Source organism: Sminthopsis crassicaudata, chromosome 5, assembly GCF_048593235.1.
Source record: "Sminthopsis crassicaudata isolate SCR6 chromosome 5, ASM4859323v1, whole genome shotgun sequence".
Lineage (NCBI taxonomy): Eukaryota > Metazoa > Chordata > Mammalia > Dasyuromorphia > Dasyuridae > Sminthopsis > Sminthopsis crassicaudata.
The window spans coordinates 304,165,146-304,184,565 of record NC_133621.1 but is presented as its reverse complement, the minus strand read 5'-3'; the positions used below and the strand labels follow the sequence as shown (position 1 = coordinate 304,184,565).

The 19,420-nt window shown below is 42.3% G+C and overlaps 1 protein-coding gene across 1 annotated transcript in view; it reads right to left on the bottom strand.

The window, feature by feature from the left end:
* PARVB (parvin beta) overlaps positions 1 to 18,224 on the bottom strand; it is an 83,973-nt gene extending 65,749 nt beyond the window's left edge. The window contains exon 1 of the mRNA XM_074271931.1: positions 17,940 to 18,224. Coding sequence (XP_074128032.1) covers positions 17,940 to 18,069 — 130 coding nt within the window. The 5' untranslated portion in view covers positions 18,070 to 18,224. The remainder of the gene's footprint in view (positions 1 to 17,939) is intronic.
* Positions 18,225 to 19,420: the final 1,196 nt, after the last annotated feature.

Below are 19,420 nucleotides of genomic sequence, written 5' to 3'. Positions count from 1 at the left end.
CCTACCCCCTCTAGTGGCCACCCTCCTTAAACCAGCTCCTACTGGAGATGACAATAGAAAGCTGACCCAGGGTATTTAAACTCTAGGGAAGATTGAGCATGCACTGATGCTCTTCCATCTTTGCTCTCTCGGCCTGCCCTATGTGACCAAGGAGGGAGCCCCCTGATCCCTCTGGGCTCCAGGAAGGGGTTAGGCTGGAGCTGCCCTGAAGGTCCCTTCTTGCTCTGGGCCCATGATCCTGGGCCAGAGCCGGTCATAGGAAACTCTCTGCATATCAACTAAGTGGGCTGAAATAAAGACCACCCCGTCATCACTCACATACATGTCCATGGTGTCCTTCCCTGTCAGCCACGGCATGAGAAGAGGGGCAGCAAATAGCACTCTCTCTATTTACAAATCAGGAAACTAAGGCACAGGAAGTGATGTAAGTCACCACTGGGACCCCAACCAAGGCTTGTGACCCCGCATCTGGGGTCTTCCCAACACCCTGTATCAATTCATGCTGAAACACTTGTAAGGCAATGAAACGGGGTAATTCCACATTACTAAAAAATCAGCATCACTATGGAACATTTATTAAACACCAACTGTGTGCCAGATACCATATTAAAGTTCTGGACATACAGAGAGAAAAAAAATATATCTTCTCTACCCTCAAGAAGTTTAAAATCTAATGGGGAAGACAACATATTAATGATATATATAGAGACACAACAACAAATCACTACAGCCAACAATCAAAAAAAGCATTTATTAAGTACCTACAGAGTAAAAAATGAAACAGTTCCTATACTCAAGAAGCTTACATCTCCAAAGGGAGACAAAGTGCAGACAAATCAGAACACACAAGATACATAGCAAGAGTGGGAAAGGAGCACAGGACTAAAACTGAGGGAAGCAGAAGGGGCTCCTTGGAGGAGGAACGAAATTTGAAGTAAATGACAGGTTCCACAAGGGAGAGGTAAGGAGGCACAGGGCACACAATCTGTACCAAGGTAGGCAGTGGGATGTTGTGCATGAAGCACAAAAAGTAGACCAGCTATATGAGGAGGAGTAACATGTACCAGGAACGACGGGCTAAAGAGAGACCAAAAAGTGCCGGAAACGGCTACAGCCAACGGCCAGCCATTTGGGCTGAAGCCGGAGTCCTGTGTCACGGGCCTGGAGAGACAGGCTTGTTTTTGTTAAGCGCTTTAAATGCCAAAGAAAGTAGCATGTCCTGAAGGGAACGGGGACCACTGACGCTTCTTGGGCACAGTATCATCTGATCAGGAGGTCATTTAAGAGGCTACTGAGGGAGGCCAGGCTGTGACTGGGCCTCTTGTGCTTTTCAGAGACCATGATGATAAACTGTCACTAATAGCCCAATGATTCCTGCTTTTAATGAAGAATGAGGGTGAGCAGATAATGCTTAATTACAGCACAAAACGGCCACATTTCCGTGAGTCCAAGCCAGCCAAGTCTGCCTTGGGAGAGGACAATAACGCTTTATTTTACACCCGTTCTCAGGGCTCATGAATGGACTTGCCTGGCAGAATCTAAAGGAGGCTTTCTTTCCCAGCCTGCCCTCGGGGGCTGCTGCAGACATGGACACACAGGCCTCCTCTATGTCTGAGCTCCCCAGGAAGGCAGAGACTTCCTTTGGATTATGGGGTCATCAGCCCTAGGGAGTGATGGGGCCCAGGCTCTGGCCCCCAAGTCCGGCCTAAGAGTGCAGCTCGAGCACCCGCCACCGCCACAGGCCTAGAAGAGGGCACGGAAGGGAATGTCACATGGAAATCCTTCATCCATCAGGGACCGTTCAGTACGCACACACTATGTGCTAGGTGCCCCCAACACAAAGACAGACATTTTCAAACCTACACTCCTGAGTGGAGTGAAAGAAGCAGGTGAAAATCCCACCTTTTTACACTTCCCCGTAAAGAAACTTCCACATCCCTGAGCCTCAGTTTCCTAATCTGTTAAAAGGGTCTCTAAAGTTCCTTCTGGCTGGAAAATCTGTAATCTTATTCAGATAAATAAGCTCAGAAAACAGGAGGAGAATAGTATAGCCAATTCTGAGCAGCATACGGTGGATGAGGCGGGTAACTGAGACAGTGAAAAGACCAAAATCCAGCTCCCAGGATCAGGAGAAGAAAACAGGATGCTGTATGTGGGACAGGCGCTGAGGAATGGGATGGGGAGGGGCAGCATCCTCTAAAAAATGGAAAATGCCAAATTCTCCACACTGACATGGCCATTGTCAGTGCTAAAATCAAAATAGATGAAAGGAAGGAAGAAGGAGGGAAGGAAGGAGGGAGGAAGGGGAAAAGGGAGGAAGGGAATAAGAAAAAGAGGGAGAAAAGGAGGGAAGAAGGAAAAGAAGGGAAGAAGGGAGGGAGGAAGAAAGGGAAGAAGGGAGGGGGGAGAGAGAAAGGAAGGAAGAATAGGAAGAAGGGAGGGAAGGAGGAAGGAAAGAAGGAAAGAAGGAAGGAAGGAAGGAAGGCAGGAAGTAAGGAAGGAAGGAAGGAAGGAAGGAAGGAAGGAAGGAAGGAAGGAAGGAAGGAAGGAAGGAAGGAAGGAAGGAAGGAAGGAAGGAAGGAGGGAGGGAGGGAGGGAGGGAGGGAGGGAGGGAGGGAGGGAGGGAGGGAGGGAGGGAGGGAAGGAAGGAAGGAGGGAAGGAAAGAAAACTAAAAAGAGACAGAAAGATAGAAATAAAGATAAAGAAAATAAAGAAAAATCAGACAGATAGATAAGACAAGAAATGAATGGAATAAATGAATGATTAAATAAGGGAGCGTTTATGAAACTTAACAATCCTAGGAATGACCACTGTCCAAAGGAAAGCCATCATCTACTTTGGGCCAGCCATCAATTCCCAAGCATCCTTGAGTATCTTCTCTGCCGGAAGATGGCAACAGAGAAGCAAATACAAAATAACCCTGCCTTCAAGTAGCTTACATTCTTAGGGGGAGCCAAGTCCCCATGTGTGAACTATAATAACAATAAATGCAAGGTAATGGTGGGGGAAGGATAGGGGGAGGGCACTGGCAGCTGCTGAAGAGAGAAGGTGATGAGTCTTGAGGGAAAGGAGGCATGCTCAATGGCTGGGGGACAGAGGATGGCATCAAACATGATCCTATAACCCCAAGTCATTTCACTACTCTCTCGGTCTTGTCATAAAAGAAGGGGTTAGTCTTGATAGCCATTTGAGGGAATCGAGAGGATTTCATCTTTCCCCACACAGCTTCCCACTTCCATCTGACAGTGGGGGGAGATGGCGATGGGGAAGGATGAAACTGAACTATCAACAATAATCCTGGAAAATCTATTCTAATGAAGACCTCCCACAACACACCTCCCTTTCTTGGTGACAACACTGTGTTTTGGTCTTCATTAAGCCCATCATTCTTTTCAGAGATCTGGGAAGCCTTTCTCACGAGAGAACTGGAGGCAATCCACAGAAGGAAAGGACACTTGGGAAGAACTGACTGTCTAGGAAGATGTGAGCTTGCAACGAAATCAAGCCTAACCAAAAACAAAACACCAGCTACACACAATGGCACAAGAACCGCCTTGTGCATGCTCCGAGGAAAGATTAAATCATTAAAATCTCATTACCCTAATAAGATGTTTTCTAGGCAAATTGAACACACACCACTTTTCCCTTAAGAAAGCACAAAGATACACTTACAAAGGGGAAATGCAAATAGCAGCGGGGAGAGAAATGTAATTGACAGGTATCTCCTTCCATCGCTCCTGAATTTTTGACTGAATAAATAAATTCAAATTATGAGGGTCACCAGGTTTTCCTGGTAAGATTCAGGAAATAGAGACCCAAGAGTCTCAATTGGATGCTTACTCAGTTGTGTGACCACGGAACAGATCACTTCCCTCTTTGAGCCTCAGTTTCTCCATATGTAAAATGAGAATGATATTTATTGTACTTCTCCTTATAACACTGAATAAAGTAAAAGGGGTAGGATTCTAAATTTAAAGCTGGAAAGGACTTGGAAGGTCTTCTAGTCCCAACCTTTCATTCTACAAGGGAGGCTACTTGAGACTAGGGAAATGAGGTAACAGCCAATCACACCAGCACTTTGGGAAATGGTCAGAAAGGTCATCTGTAGGCAGCATTTGAACCCAGGTCTTGATGCCAGTACACTGCTAAAATGAGATGGGCATTTTCGGACATTAGAGAGCGAATTTGTTTTGTTTGATAATATGTATTTATTTTAAGGGATTTGCCTTTTTTTTTTTTTTTTCAATAATGAAGGGAGAGAGGGAAAGAGAATGCCTACCATCTAAACACTTTCTTTTTTGGTTTATTTTTTTCAAATTAGTAAAAAATCACCTTCTTTTTCTTTCACTTCCCTTCCCATTGGAAAAAAAAGAAAGAAAAATAAGTTAAAAACTTATGAAAGTTAAAGCAAAACAATTTCCTACATCGATCATGTCTAGAAAAAATATATCTCCATCTGCCCTCCATCAAGCAGTATGAGAAGCATATTTCATCATCAGTTTCCAGGAATCATGGTTATAATTGTACTGGCCAGAATCTCTAAATCTTTCAGAATGATCTTAAATGGAATTTCTTTTTTCCTGGAGAGCCAGTTGTTAAACATTTATCAATACGCTGCTAAAATGAGATGGGCATTTCTGGACAGAGCCAGAGAGTGAATTTGTTTTACTTAATAATATGTATTTATTTTAAAGGGTTGGCTTTTGTTGTTTGCTTGTTTGTTTGCTTTTTTTTTTTTTAATAATAAAGAGAAAGAGGGAAGAGAAGGCTCTAAGGTTGACTCAAAGGTCTCCCACCTAAACACTTTCTTTTTTGTTTTGTTTTTTCAAATTAGCAAAAAAGGGGCAGCTAGGTGGCGCAGTGGATACAGCACCAGCTTTGAATTCAGGAGGACCCCAGTTCAAATTTGATCTCAGACACTTAACTAGCTGTGTGACCCTGGGCAAGACACTTAACCCCAGCCTCCCCCCCAAAAGAAAATAGCAAAAAAATCACCTTATTTCTCTCTCATTTCCCTTCCCACTGAAAAAAGAACAAAAAATAAAATCCTGTAACAAACTTATAAAAGTTAAAGCAGGTATTGCAGGGTCAAAGGGTAGGGACAGTTTAGCAACTGTAGTTGAAAATCCCTGGGTACTTTCTTCAACAGAGTCATAAGACACCAAATGACATTTAAAAACCCATTTTCTTTTTTTTTTCTGGAGGCAACTGGAGTTAAATGACTTGCCCAGGGTCACACAGCTAGGAAGTGTTAAGTGTCTGAGGTCAGATTTGAACTCAGATCCTCTTGACTTCAAGGCTGGTGCTCTATCCGCTGTCCCACCTAGCTGCCCCATGGGTTAATTTTCTTAAGCTCCCTTTTTTCTTTTGTTAAAAGGGATAGTTCACCAGGGAAATGAAAGGAAGAGGGGATGTATTTGGGAAAAAGATGGTGCAATAATACAAGGCTGTTTTTAAAATTGTTTTAATCATTACAGAGAAAGATGTCAGACTATAACATTCACACCTCACAAAGCAAATAAGAGTTGTGGAAAGGAAAGGAACTTTGTAGGAAGTTTGGTGTGAGACCCCATCGGGCCAGATCCTCCCTTAAACAAAACAAAACCTATTTTCCTCATAACTGACAGTAGAGCACTCACACTGGGGCTCTACCACTGCAGGACTTCTGAGTTATGTGAAAAAATAGGAATGGCTCTCAACAGGACAAAGGCAGGAAGGGCAACTGGGACGGGTCTGGGATGTGTCCGAGACACAGCAAAGAAGTCACTACGCTGAGAAGGGACAACTTTGAAAACATCAAAGGATCAATTTTCAAAAAACTCCTGGAGATGGAAAGCCCAAATTTGGAAGAAGGGAGGGGAGTTGGGAGGGGGGAAGGAGAATTGGGGAGGGAGTAGAAAGTTTCAGATGGCTTTATTTTTCAAAAATTTCCAAAAAATGTCAAGAGGTCATTAACTGAAGAATCATAGGCCTGCTTTCTCATTTACAAAAAATTTAATGAAAAGTATGTTTATTAAAAATAGAGATGATTGGGAAAATGCATTTTTGCAAGGCTCAGTAGATAGAGCAGTGGATCTAGAATCGGAAGATTTGATTTCCAACCCAGCCTCAGACACTTATTAGCTGTATGATCCTGGGCAAGGAAGGGCCTTAGAGATCCAACTGTTTTATTTTACAGAGAAGGAAACTAAAGCCCAGGAAGATAAAGTGTTTTGCTAAAGATCACAACGCTAATGTCAATGGCCCTACATTTGAACTCAGAACCTCAGAAGGTGTTCCTTCCAGAGTACTGGGAGGATTTTTTTGCTAGGAGAGGGAAAAATTAGAAACATTTTTAAATTGTGAAACATGACCACAAAACTGTGGAGACAACAAACCAGAAGCCCCAGGGATTGGCTGAGAAGCCCTGGATTTCCTAATCCCAGGGAGACTCCAGGAGCCCAGCCTCAGAGATAAAGGAGATAAAGTCCAACAGCCCCAGGCACAGGGAACCAGGCTGTTCCAGTAGATAAAACCCATAAAAGCTACAGTAATTTTCCAGTCCTTTGGAGGCATAAAGGTGGCCATAAATAATGGTTAAAGCATAGGCTCTGGAGTCAGGAAGACCTGAATTCAAATCTATCTGCAGACGCTTACTTGTGGGGCAATCTGGACAAGTCACTTCACTCTGCCTCAATTTCCCCAAATGTAAAAAGGGAATACTAAGAGCATCTAGCTTCTGGAGTTGTAGTGAGGATCAAATAAGGTATTTTTAAAGTGTTTAGCACAGTGCTGATCCATAGCAGCAGATGCTTAGTAAATGTTTGTTTTCTCCTTCATGATATTAAAAATCCCTTTATTCAAGACCCGCTCAGCATTCACATCTATGTGTCAGGACATACACACACATACACACATACACACAGGTGAACTCTCTCCCCCCCACCTTTTTCCCTTCCTCTTTCTCTCTCTCTCCTCCCTCTCCCCCCTCTCCCCCACTCTAGACTATAGCAATATGATCTAGGACTTATCCTTCTTAAAATCCTATTTTATTAAGTTAACCTACAGTGCCGGTAAGGTGAAATCTCCCCCCCACACACACACCCCATTCTGTTGTCCAGTATTTCCACAAAACTATGTATCACCTGCAAACATAACAAGCACACCTTCATCAGAACCATCGAATGGGATGTGTGTTGGAAAGAGCCAGGAAACCCTCCACACCAATCTGATATCAACTCATTAATTTCACATTCTTTGGATCTTGGGTTCCATCACTGACCAGGAAAGGGAAGGAACAAGACTTCTTCTGAATCTTCCCAACCATTGTCATCCAGTCCCCATCTCTTCATATGGTCCATACAGGAGAGATTGAAGACAAAATCAAAGAATCTGAACTTGAAGGGCACCTCAGAGAGGGCAGCCAGATCTAGCTCCTAGACTCAGAATCCCCAAGGGGAGGTTACCCCTGATGTGGCCTTTGTCTGAAACCCACCTGAGTAAAAGGGAAAATGGTACTTCAGAGGCAGGCAATTGTCCATGTAAACAGCTGTCCTTATTATAGAGTTTTCCGGCTCTCTGGGCCAAGGAGAACAAGACTAAGCCCTCTGCCACCTGCCTGTCAAATGCCTTTCTTTTTTAAGCATTAATGATGTCTTTTGTTTTTACCCATGACATTCATTTCTAAATAGAGTCTTGCCCTTCCCAACAAGTCTTCTCTTGTACCAGGACTTTAAAAAAAAGGGGAGGGGGAGGGTGGAAACCACTTCAAAACAAACACAAAGAAATTGAAGCTGAATAACCACAATATTCAAGACTGGCCCCTAAGAACAGACTAGAAAGCACAACTCCCTTCATTCTTGGCAGAGAAGGGGGACTACAGGTGTGAAATTGCCCAAATATTGTCAGATCCCATTGGTGAGTTGGATAGTTTTGCATCTCGTTTTTTATTTAAACTTTTTTTTTTATTCTACGTTAGGGAAATGGACGAAGGTGGGGGCATGGCGAAGACATTTAGAAATGAAGGCAACATAAAAACAATGCATTAATAAAAATGTAAATTTGTTTAAAATTCAGCTAAACCAGCTAATATATTAACCACCCATCTGACAGCAAATACAACATCCCTCACTCATTCAGGACCAATTCTGGGGAGACTGATTAAAAAGCAAACATAAGATAACCAAAATCTAAAAATACTTTCTCAAAATGTCCTAACTGTTATCCATTTGTGAAAATGCAAGCAGAGAAAAAGTGGCTGCTAATCTATTGCTCTAATGACCAAAGCTCAGGCAAGCAGAGCTTCCCACAGATAAGTTTCAGTTAAGAAAACATTTTCATTTGCTAGTTAGCAGGGTAGGGGGAGTAAATAATAATCTGATTCAACCCACAACAGAGCCCAAAACACATCTGTTTGGGTATTGAATGCATGAAGTCAGATAGAGTGGGGGCCTGGAGTCAGGAAGAACCAAGTTCTAAGGTAACTTTAAACACTTATCAACTGAGTGATCCTTAGCAAGTCTGTCACAGTTTCCTCAGTTACCAAGTAGGAGAACATAATAGCACTAACTTCCCAATGCTGTTGTGAAAATCAAATGAGACAGTTTTATATGAATGATTATTCTTTTTCCCTGCAATGTATAACAAATTAAAATGGGTTCCAGTCAGCATAGGAAATGTCACGAATTCACAAAGAGCCACTTCTGAAAATCCAAGGATTTCAAGGACTTATGAAAGACTAATATAGTTACTAATAGTAGCCAAGGATAAAGTAGGAGCCAGGTTAACTGAAGTGTGCCCTACCTTGGAATTATGAGAAATAGGCCCTAGTCCATGCTCTTTCACTTTGTATCACGTTATAACTCACCTAAAGCAAATCACTCTATGCCTCCGTTTATTCTTTGGTCAAATGGGGATTAAAATCCCTTCTGTCCCTACCTCACAAGGTTGCAGTGAAGAGAATATAACACAGTGGATATACATATATATATATATATATATATATATATATATATATATATATATATATCACACTAAAAAAGAAATCAACTTAAAAGTCCAATGATACCAGCAGAAGCATTACTGGGGCTTTTTTTTTTTTTTTTTAATGTCTAAAACCCATTGCTAGCATTATAGGCAAAGGAGAAACACTAACAGTTTGCCCAGTAAATACAGGAGTAAGGTTGCTCTCTTTTCCTGGTTTACTTTGACACAGTTCTAGAAATGTTAGAAATAGCACCATTATTTCTACATAAATGGGCTAAAAATGGACAAAAGTATCCTTATTTGCTGATGACACAGTATCCAGAGAAAACCATATGGAATCAGCAAAAAAAACAAATTGAGACAACAGATACTCTCTAAAGTAAAAGCATATGCAATTAACCCACAAAAATCAACAGCATTTCTATATAACAACCACAAAAGCCAAAAGGAAAGAACAGAACTAGAATAACTAGACAATGTATAAAATAAAATCTCTGGATATCTTCCTTTACCGTTTGCTCATCTTTCTATACAAGCTTTCCCTCAGTGGAGTCCACATGGTTCAGCTATGGGAGACAAAGGAGATTCCTCTGAGAAATAGGGGGAAAGGTCATCTGAGGATATAACAAAGATACCCAGTGCTCTGTGAGGTCTGAGGAAGGAATGACCATTTCTGATGAAAGTTGAGTATTAAAACCAGAACCAAGTAATTATGAAGTATTTAATAAGTGACACTGTGCCAGGAGAGGGAATAAAGGCAATGAAAAAAAAAAATCTCTAAAAGCTGTAAATAATCATAATAATTTCTATATGGACAAAAGCTTTTATCTCAAACAAGCCTTCATTGAGTGTTACTCATTCCAGGGAGCTTTTTGTAAGGGGGTTTGACTGCCCAGGCTTCTTGAAAGGCATATTTTTAGAGAGGCTTATGTGGATTGGTGGAACAAATGAGGAGAAACACTGGCTATAAAGATAATCAAAGGAAATTGGACTAAGCCACACCAAGCAAAGCTTGAAATCAAAGTTACTTCCTCTTAATCAGAGAAGAAAAAAAGTGATTTTCAAGCCCACCTCTGGCTAATTTTAAAGACCCATGCCTAGGAAACAGTCTGCAATGAAACACTATTTTGCCTTTTTAAAAACTGCCTACTAAAAGAGCCACAGCTGAACAAAGTGCCAGTTTCATTTTTATCCCAACATGAAAAGGCCAAATAGCACCAAAGTTCCCAGTTAAGAAGAAAATAAAAGTTCTAAGAAATTGAGGTTTTCTTCAGTGAAGAGTATATACAGGACCATAGATTTAGGCTGGAAGGGACTTTAGAGGCCATCAAGTCTAAACACTTCAAAGAAAGAAAAAAAAAAAAAGCAACAAAAGGAAAGGGGGAGAAAAAGGGGGGACAAAAGGAGGAGAAGAAAAAGGGGTAAGGAGAACAAAAAAAAGGGGGGAAGGAGGAAGGAAAGGAGGGAGACACACAGAAAGAGATACAGAGACAGAGAGAGAAATAATTTATCCAAGAAGAATGCCATGAGACATGGAACATGAACTAGCTGAGATGAACAGTGTCTTGGTAACATCCCTAGAAAATTGGATAACCATTGCTATTCCCACTGGGCACTATGGGAGGCCACACAAATACCTAAGTGTATCTACTCCTCCCACTGACGGTGGAGGGATGCATCACAGGTTTATGGGAAATGTTCTACTGCTACCTTTTCTATGGTATTTTCATTAAATAACTTTGCTTTGGGGGAGGGGAAGAAGAAACACTTGTGGCACTTCAGAAATTCCAGCTGTGATCATTAGTCTTTGAAAATACATTCCAAACAAAATGGCCCCACTTAGCTACCTGTGGAATAGCAGAGTAAAGAAAAACATACTCCTCCCCTACCCCCCCAAAAAAACCACCTTTGATTTTTTTTGTAAAATCTTTAATCCAGATTCAGAAAACTCCCACTGCCATCCTATTCCTTAGATTTTATTAAAAAAAAAAAAAAAAAAAAAAAAAAAAAGTGGAAGCAGCACAATACTGAAATTAAAGAGACCCCAAAATTCTACCCAAAGCAATGTCCAATTCTGGCTTCAGAAAACAAACAAGAAGGAAGCCTGGTCTAAATTTATCAGGCTAAAGGCCCAGAAGGAGCCACCCTGTCTCCTACAGAACGAATGCACTGGCTGGTTTTCCTTGACTCCATGTTTGTGAAAAAGGAGGATACCTACTCAGGTGGGAGAGGGACAAGGCTAGTGAACAGTGATAGACATGAAAAAACGCATTAATAAAACATTACAAAAGAAAAATGTACAGGAGGCACAAATAGAGCAATTATGTTTTATTAAGTCACTTTCAATCATGTCATGACCGCATTTGGGATTTTAATGTCAAAGTTCCTGGAGTGGTTTCCTTCTTCAGCTCATTTTACAGATGGGGAAACTGAGACAAACAGGATAAAATAATCTGTCCAGGATCACATAGCTAGGAAGTATCTGGATTTGAACTCAGCAATATGAGTCTTTCTGTCACCAGACCCAGAGCTCTATGTATTATGGCACCACCTAGCTGCCCATAATTGTGGGCAATTCTGTTATTACTTGGTTCAACCAGATATAAATACTTTTTCACTCTTTCATTTGTTGAAGTGTGAAGTGTATATATAAGTGTATATAACAGAGATTCATGGTTTTCCCCACAATCCTCGTCCCAGATCTTCTTTGACTTTTTTTTTTTTAACAATAGTTTCTTTTTAAATTTTTCAAAATACATACAAAGTTAGTTTAACATTCACCCTTGGAAAACCTTGTGTTCCAAATTTTTCTCCCTCCCTTTCCCATCCTAGACAGCAAGTAATGCAATATGGGATAAACATATGCAATTCCCTTAAGCATATTTCCACCCAGCTCTTCTCTGTATCCTGAAATATGATTTCGATGACTATATTTATGATTTACTAATTGTTTTTGGAGATTTGGCTCCTACACTTCCAGGCTTCATCACTAACGCATGGCCCTCCCTTCCCCTGAGTTCCGCTGGGGCCATAGATCATTTCCTCCACAGAATGGAGCAGAACCACCCCAACTGTGAACAATAGTGGGGATAGGGAAGGGGGAAGGGGATTGTTTTGAGAACAAGTTTGGTGGAAACTCTTCAGAGAGCTTTAATCTCTAGCTAGATCTTCAACTGGAGATTAAGAGGATTCTAAGAGCCGGAAGTCAATACCTGGAGTCCCACCCCCTCCTAGGCCAGTAGATGGCTTGTGGTGCTCAGGCCCAGCAGCCTTTCTCCCACCTAGCCCCAGGCTGCTTTAAGCACATAAAAGTCCCAGCCTGACTTGGTCTAGTCTGCCCAGAGACTTTTATAAGTGGGGTCTTCAACAAATAAACGAGTAAAAAGGCATTTATTAAGTGCTTACTGTGTACCAAATAGTGGACAAAGTTGTGGGGATGAAAAGGGATGCATTCTGTGCTACTTCGTGCTAAATATTTTGCTATAAGCTGGGGATCAAATACCAAAATTAGAGAGGTAAATAGTCCCTTCTCAAGGAAGGGAAACAGCTGGAGCCTTCAGAAGGATGATTGGTTTGGGAAGTCACAGAGATCACCTCCCACAGGAAGCCTTCTTCACTCCCTCCTCCACTCACCTCACTCCAGGACTTTTCCCAGTTAAAGGTCTACTATTTATGGAGAAAGTTTGCTTTGTAAGTGTTTGCTAGTGGTCTCATTAAACTGAAAAACCCCTGAGGGCAGGAACTGACTTTTGCTTTTTTTTTTTTTTTTTTTTGTATTCCAAGATTGAGCACTGTTAAGTGTTTAATTGATTAAATGACTGGTTGGGAGAACAAAAGAGGATGAGCTCTTTCCAGAGGCTACAGTGGTGGGGATTTAAACACACTCCCCAGAGAAATAATCAGAAAGAAGGGTCTTAACTGCACAGTGGCCCAAAATGGTTTTCCCTACTATATTTGATAGCATTTTCCCCTACTCTATTTGAAGAGAGCACTCACTCACTAGCTCCAGACTTAGAACTCCATTCAACTCACATCTCTAGTATTCTGTATGATCCTAGGCAAGTAATTCACTTTCTTAAAGCCTCAGCTTTCCCATCTGTAAAATGGGCATACACTACTCACCTCCTAACATAGCAAAAAAAAAAAAAAAAAAAAAAAAATTAATTAAATTAATTAAATAAAATAAAAAACCTGTCTACATCTGAAAGTGCTAGAGGAAGGTAGAGTAGGTAGAATGTTGGACTAGGATTCAATTCAGGAGACTTTAGGAAGAATTTCTATTTCCAAGACTGACAAATCTCTTACCCTCTCTGAAGTTCAGTTTTCCCATCTGTAACATGGAGATAAGGGCAACTAGATCACACAATAAAGTAAATGAATCGGGAAGATCTGAATTCAAATCCAGCCTCAGCCTAGATGTATGATCCTGGACAAGTCACTTCAACCTGCTTACTGCAGTTTCCTCATCTATAAAATGAGCTAGAAAAGGAAATGGCAAATCATTCCAGTATCTCTGCAAAATAACTCCAAATGGGGTCACAGAAAGTTGCTCATAATTAAATGACTGAACCACAAAATGGGAATAATAAGACCTCACAGGATTGTTGTAAGAATTAAATGAGATAAGCAATATAAAGCACTTTGCAAACCTTACTGAACCTGTACTGATGTGTACATATATAATGAATGATAAATATTAATACATGGTAGGTCCACTGAAATCAAATCTGTAATTTCATTGATGTAGACAGTTCCTGGGGAGGAAATTGATACCAATGAACATATACAACTAATAATCTTAGGAAGTGACCTTAGACTAAGGGAATTAAATGGTCCCACAGCCAGTCCAGATTGGATTTGAATCTGCCAGCTCTGAGGTTTCCTGCCTATATAACTTTGGGTTAATCACATCACTCTCAGCCTCAGTTTCTTGCGATGTCCAATAAAGGTGTTGAACGTGAGGACTCTTCTAACTCTTGTTCAACAAATCTCCCATCTTCTTGGCTCTAAAACCATCCTCTGCCCTGTCCAAAAGTGTCTTCACTATATAAATAAATGTCAGATACAAATAGATACACCAAAATGTGTGGGGTAATTTGATCTGCTGCACATGTTGTCCCTGGGCTTTCAAACTGTACAGAAGAGAGCAGAGGAGGTTTAAAAGGAGACACAGATAAGCAGGACAGCTTTGAAACTAACATGCTGAATGTATCATATTTGTAAAGAGAAACACAAGTTATCTATACTGCATACAAAGTTTCATCTGCCTTCCTCCTGTTCTCATATATGTATATGTACATATAAATAAAATATCATGCTTGATATTTTCTCAAGTCCAGAAGAAAAAAATATGTATATATGTGTGTATATACACATGCATACACAAATATATTTGAATAGACATAATATAATCACTTACCTGAGTTTGTTTAGCCATTTTCAGGTCAACAGGTATTGACTGTTTGTTGTTTCTATGTATATGTATGTGCATATATAAATATATAATATTTATAAAATAAATAACATATAACTATTACACGTTAAGCTTACAAAATAAAGAACACATATGTGCATACATAATATATAATGTATCTGTTTTAAAATATATTACAATAATATATTTACATAATCACATCATATTATATATAATATGATGATATTATGTATAATATAGTAATTATAATATATAATATATACTTATATATGTACATTATATTATGTATACTATGACATATAAAATAGTAATTGTAATATATATAATGCACCCTTTTATATAGTAAGTATATGCTGTTATATATATTACATGCAATAATTATAATATATAATACATACATACACACATTTTTATGAAAAGCCTCGGAGAAATAGAGTCAATGTCCATTGATTGGAAAATGACTGAACAAACTAAAGTACATGATTATAATGAGATATTACTGGGCTCTAAGAAGTGACAAATATAAAGAATTCAGAAAAGCACAAGAAAACTTTCATAAACTTAAAACAAAGTTGTCAGTAAAATTAGGAAAATAATATTAACAATGACAACACCAATGGAAAGAACTTTTAAAGAAACATTCTAACAACCAAACTTGGCCCCAAAGAAAAAAGTATCAATAGGCAACTCCAGGATGATCAGTGGGAGATGCAGCAGATGTCAGGTTTTTTCAATATTTTGGTTTGTTTTGCTGAAAGTGTTTTTTTTTTCCTTTTTTATATCCTTTATTATAAGATATAACTATTCAGAGAGGTCGGTAACATAAAAAAATAAATACAATTTTATTAAAAATAAATGTTTCCAGGGTTTCAAAGAGTTATGTTATAGATACTTTAAATATTCCTTTCCATTTTTCCCAATGGTCACATTTTGTCACAGTTCCCTTTTCTAAAATGGGGATGCCACATGATGGAAAAATGTTTCAGTTAGTCATGGTGTGATTCACAATTACACAGCCCTTCCTGTTCACCATTTGGGACCAAAGCCATTATATCTCCTTTCTTGCGGCTTCTAAAATTCCTGCTCAAGGAAACCAGCATCAGTCTTGGCTAAAATCCTTCCTCAACATCACATTTCAATGAAAGATTTATTTCTAAGATTTGTGGACCGGGGCTGGCTTGTTAATTACTTCTGGATAGCTGCAGTCTCTATACTGTATCTCACTTCAACTGCCTTCCCTTTCCATTCCCCACTCCCTCTTTTAAGCATCTTCTCCACATGTGGTGCTCCCAAAGATAACCACTCTCTAGAGTTCCCCCTAACTCCCTAACAAGAAGAATGGAACTGTTGTGAACAGGACTGAATGCCTGGTACTCATAGAAAAATCTTCTGTCAGTAACTCTTCCCCTAGATAAAAAATCTTGCCTCCAAGAATGTCATACCCACTTGGGCAGACTCTGGGACTCGGGGGACTCTTATGAATCAGGCACCCCCAAGGAAGTCCAAAACAGAAAGAAAGGATCCACAAGTGTGCCAACATGGTTACAGTACATTTTTGCTTTGTGGCAAAGGACTGGAAACATTGGGGGTAACCCCAATGGGACTGGCTGGAAAACATACTATGCATGTAGCACATTATTGCCCCATTAAAATAATGAAAGGCACAGATTCAGAAAATAATCATCATGATAATAGATATTTAAATAGATAGATAAAGGAATGGATGAATAGATAAATGGAAGGATGGATGGATAGGTAGACAGATAGATGGTTGGATAGATGGATGGATGGATGGATGGATGGATAGATGCCATTTTAAAGTTTGCCAAATGATTTTCATATATTAATTCATTTGATCCTCATACTAATCCATGGAGATAAATACTATTTTTATACCCATTTTACAGATGAGAAAAGTGGGGCCTAGATGGAGGTTCAGTAACTTGTTCATGTAGTTGGAAATATCTAGAGCAGAATCTGAATTCAGTCCTTCTGACCCAAGTCCTGTTCTCTATTCACTACCCACTGTGCTGCCTAGACTTCAGAAGATTTGCATGAACTGATGCTGAGCCAAGAAAACAGAACCAGGAGAACAATTTACATAAGGACCACAACAACGGGAAGGAAAACACTCTGAAATGAAACTTCGGGACCCTGGCTGATGTCATTAGGGATCATCACTTCACACATGAAGCCACACAAAACTTTATTCCTCTATGATCCGGCTAGTGGTTCATATGTGGTTCTCCAACACGCCACTCCATTCAATTTCCCATCTCCTTGCCTTTGTCCTGGCAGTGTCCCATGCCTGAAATGTTCTCCCTCCTATCCTCAGATATTGGCTTCCTTCAAGGCTCAGTTCAAACTCCATCTACAGTTGGGAACCTTTCCAGACCCCCCAGCTGCTAATGTCTCTCTTTTCTGATTATTTTCTATTTATTCTTTATATATTTGTGAATGTGTATCTATGCACATGGATGAGTATATATAAATGTACATGTATAATCAATTATCCCATCAGGTCGAATCTCTGGTGGGACCTGCTTTTACCTCTCGGCATTCTCATCCCTGCCCTGGCTCTAGTTAGGTGGCCTTGGATAAATGGTTTCACCCCAAAGACTCTATTATCCTCATCAGAAAAATGGGGACAACTGTAAACCCTGGCCACTAGAAAGTAAATGAGGATGAAGGTGACTAAGTAAGGGTCCACCTGAGGGTTCAAATGTTAGAATCAAACAGAATCGGAGAAATAGCCTGGCCCAATGGACTGAAAGCCTCCCTGAGGTCAGGGATTGTAGTGAAGCTTTTTTCTTCCCTCCATCCCATCCATCCTCGGGTAAAAGAACAGTCTTTACAAACAGTAGGTGCTTAATAATGGTTTCTTTCGTCAATATTGAAAAGCAGTGCCTTGCTCCAGGGCCTGGATGGATACCCTGATGTACAGACTCCTGGGCCACCCCAAGGTTACTCATCTACTAGGTGGGCGTGCAGCAAACAGCAGGGGGCCCCAAGAGCGGCCCTGAAACAGCACAGTGCCCAGCCCCCGCCCCCTCCCCACTAGTTTGTGAAATGTTTTTCTCAAGGAGTTGGGGAGTGGAACTTCTGGGAAAGGGGAGAGGAAGGAAGGGGAGCAAAGGATGGGACAGGGGAGGGAAAGAAAGAAAGAAAGGGGAGATGGGGGAAGAGTTGAGGAAGCAGGAAAGGGGCAGAAGAAGCAGAGAGGAGGAATGAAGCAGAGAAGAATAACAGGATGAGAAGAGATTGAGGAGGGGAAGGAAAGAGAGGAAGAGAAGAAAAAGAAAAAGGAGGGAAGAGGGGGAGGGGAAATGGGAAAGGAAATATTGGGGAGGGGAGAAGGGAAGGGGAAGGGGAGGAAAGATGGGGGAGGGGAGAAGAGAAGAGATAGGAAGGATGAGGGGGAGGAAAGAGGGGAAGAGGGAAGCGGAGAGGGGAGGCGGAGGCAGCTGGGTTTCGGGCGCCCCTCCCCCTCCCCCGCCAGCCCACTCCCGGGGCCGCAGGGACCCTCCCTCGCTCACTCACCCTCCTTGGCTCTCTTCTTCCGGCCCAGCGTGCCTCCGAGCTTGCCTAGGAAGGACTCGTCTTTCTTGGCCCGGGGTGGCCGTAGCGGCGGCCCCGGGGAGCGCAGCGGGGAGACAGGCAGCGCGGACATGGGAGCGACGGAGACACCGGCGGGGGGCCGAGCGCGGCTGCCGGGGAGCTGGAGCGCGTGTGCCGGCTGCCTAGGAGGAGTGGGGGGCGGCGTGGGAGCAAGAGTTCGATCGGCCCGCGCCCCGCCCCCAGGTCCCGCCCGGGCCCCGCCCCCAAGCCCGCCCCTCCCCGGGCCGGGCCGTCCCTTTGCCCCAGCTGACCTTGACCTTGGCCTCGAGGCTGGCAGCGGGCACGGCCGTGCTCCCCCAGCACACTCCGGCGGCTGGACCTCCCCTCTGCGCCTCCTTCCCATCCACAGAGGCCCAGACCCGGCGAGCATTTACAGAGTACTTAGTGTGTACCTCGCCCCGGCCTGAGGGCCGGGATGTGCGAGAAGAGCCCCTGCCCTTCCGGGGAAGGGAGTCCACCCCCCGGGGCGCAGAGAAGCCAGCGCCAACTGTAGAAGCAGAGCCCAGACCGAGGTGCCCGGCCTCCGGCTCTCGGAGCTCGGGCTCCCCGTCTGTCTGACCTCTGCTGGCCCGGGCTCCCACGGCAGTTGGACGGACTGGCCGGGACAGCTCCAGGGTCACAGGAAGGCGCAAACAATGGCCGGCGCTGCCCCGAGGGGCGCGGGATCCCGGCCCCAGTGGCCCACCCTTCACCCGTGTCTGCCTCCATTTTCTTTTTTTTTTTTTTTGCTGAGGCAATTGGGGTTAAGTGACTTGCCCAGGATCACACCTGCCTCCATTTTGTAGTTCAACTACAATTAGCACGGCACCGTGGCTCCAGAGCCCCAGACCCATCTGTTCCCTTTGGGGTCTCTCCCAGAAGTCCCAGTTCTCCCCAGGGCAAAGCACTAGGCAAGGGAAGGGGGTGGAAGGTCAGAGCACACACGAGCGCACACATACACACTCACTCACACACACACACATACACACACACACATACACACACACACTCATACACACACACTCTCTCACACACACACACTCTCACACACACACACTCACACACACACACATTGACACACACTCTCACACACACTCATACACACACTCTCACACACACTCTCTCACACACACACACACTCTCACACATACACACACACACTCACACACACACTCACTCATACACACACACACTCTCACACACACACACACTCTCACTCGTACACACACATACTCTCACACACACTCACTCATACACTCACACACTCACTCACACACTCACACACACACTCTCACACATACACTCTCACACACATATACACACACACTCATACACTCACACACACACTCACACACACTCACTCATACACACACACACACTCTCACACATATACACACACACACTCACACACATATACACACACA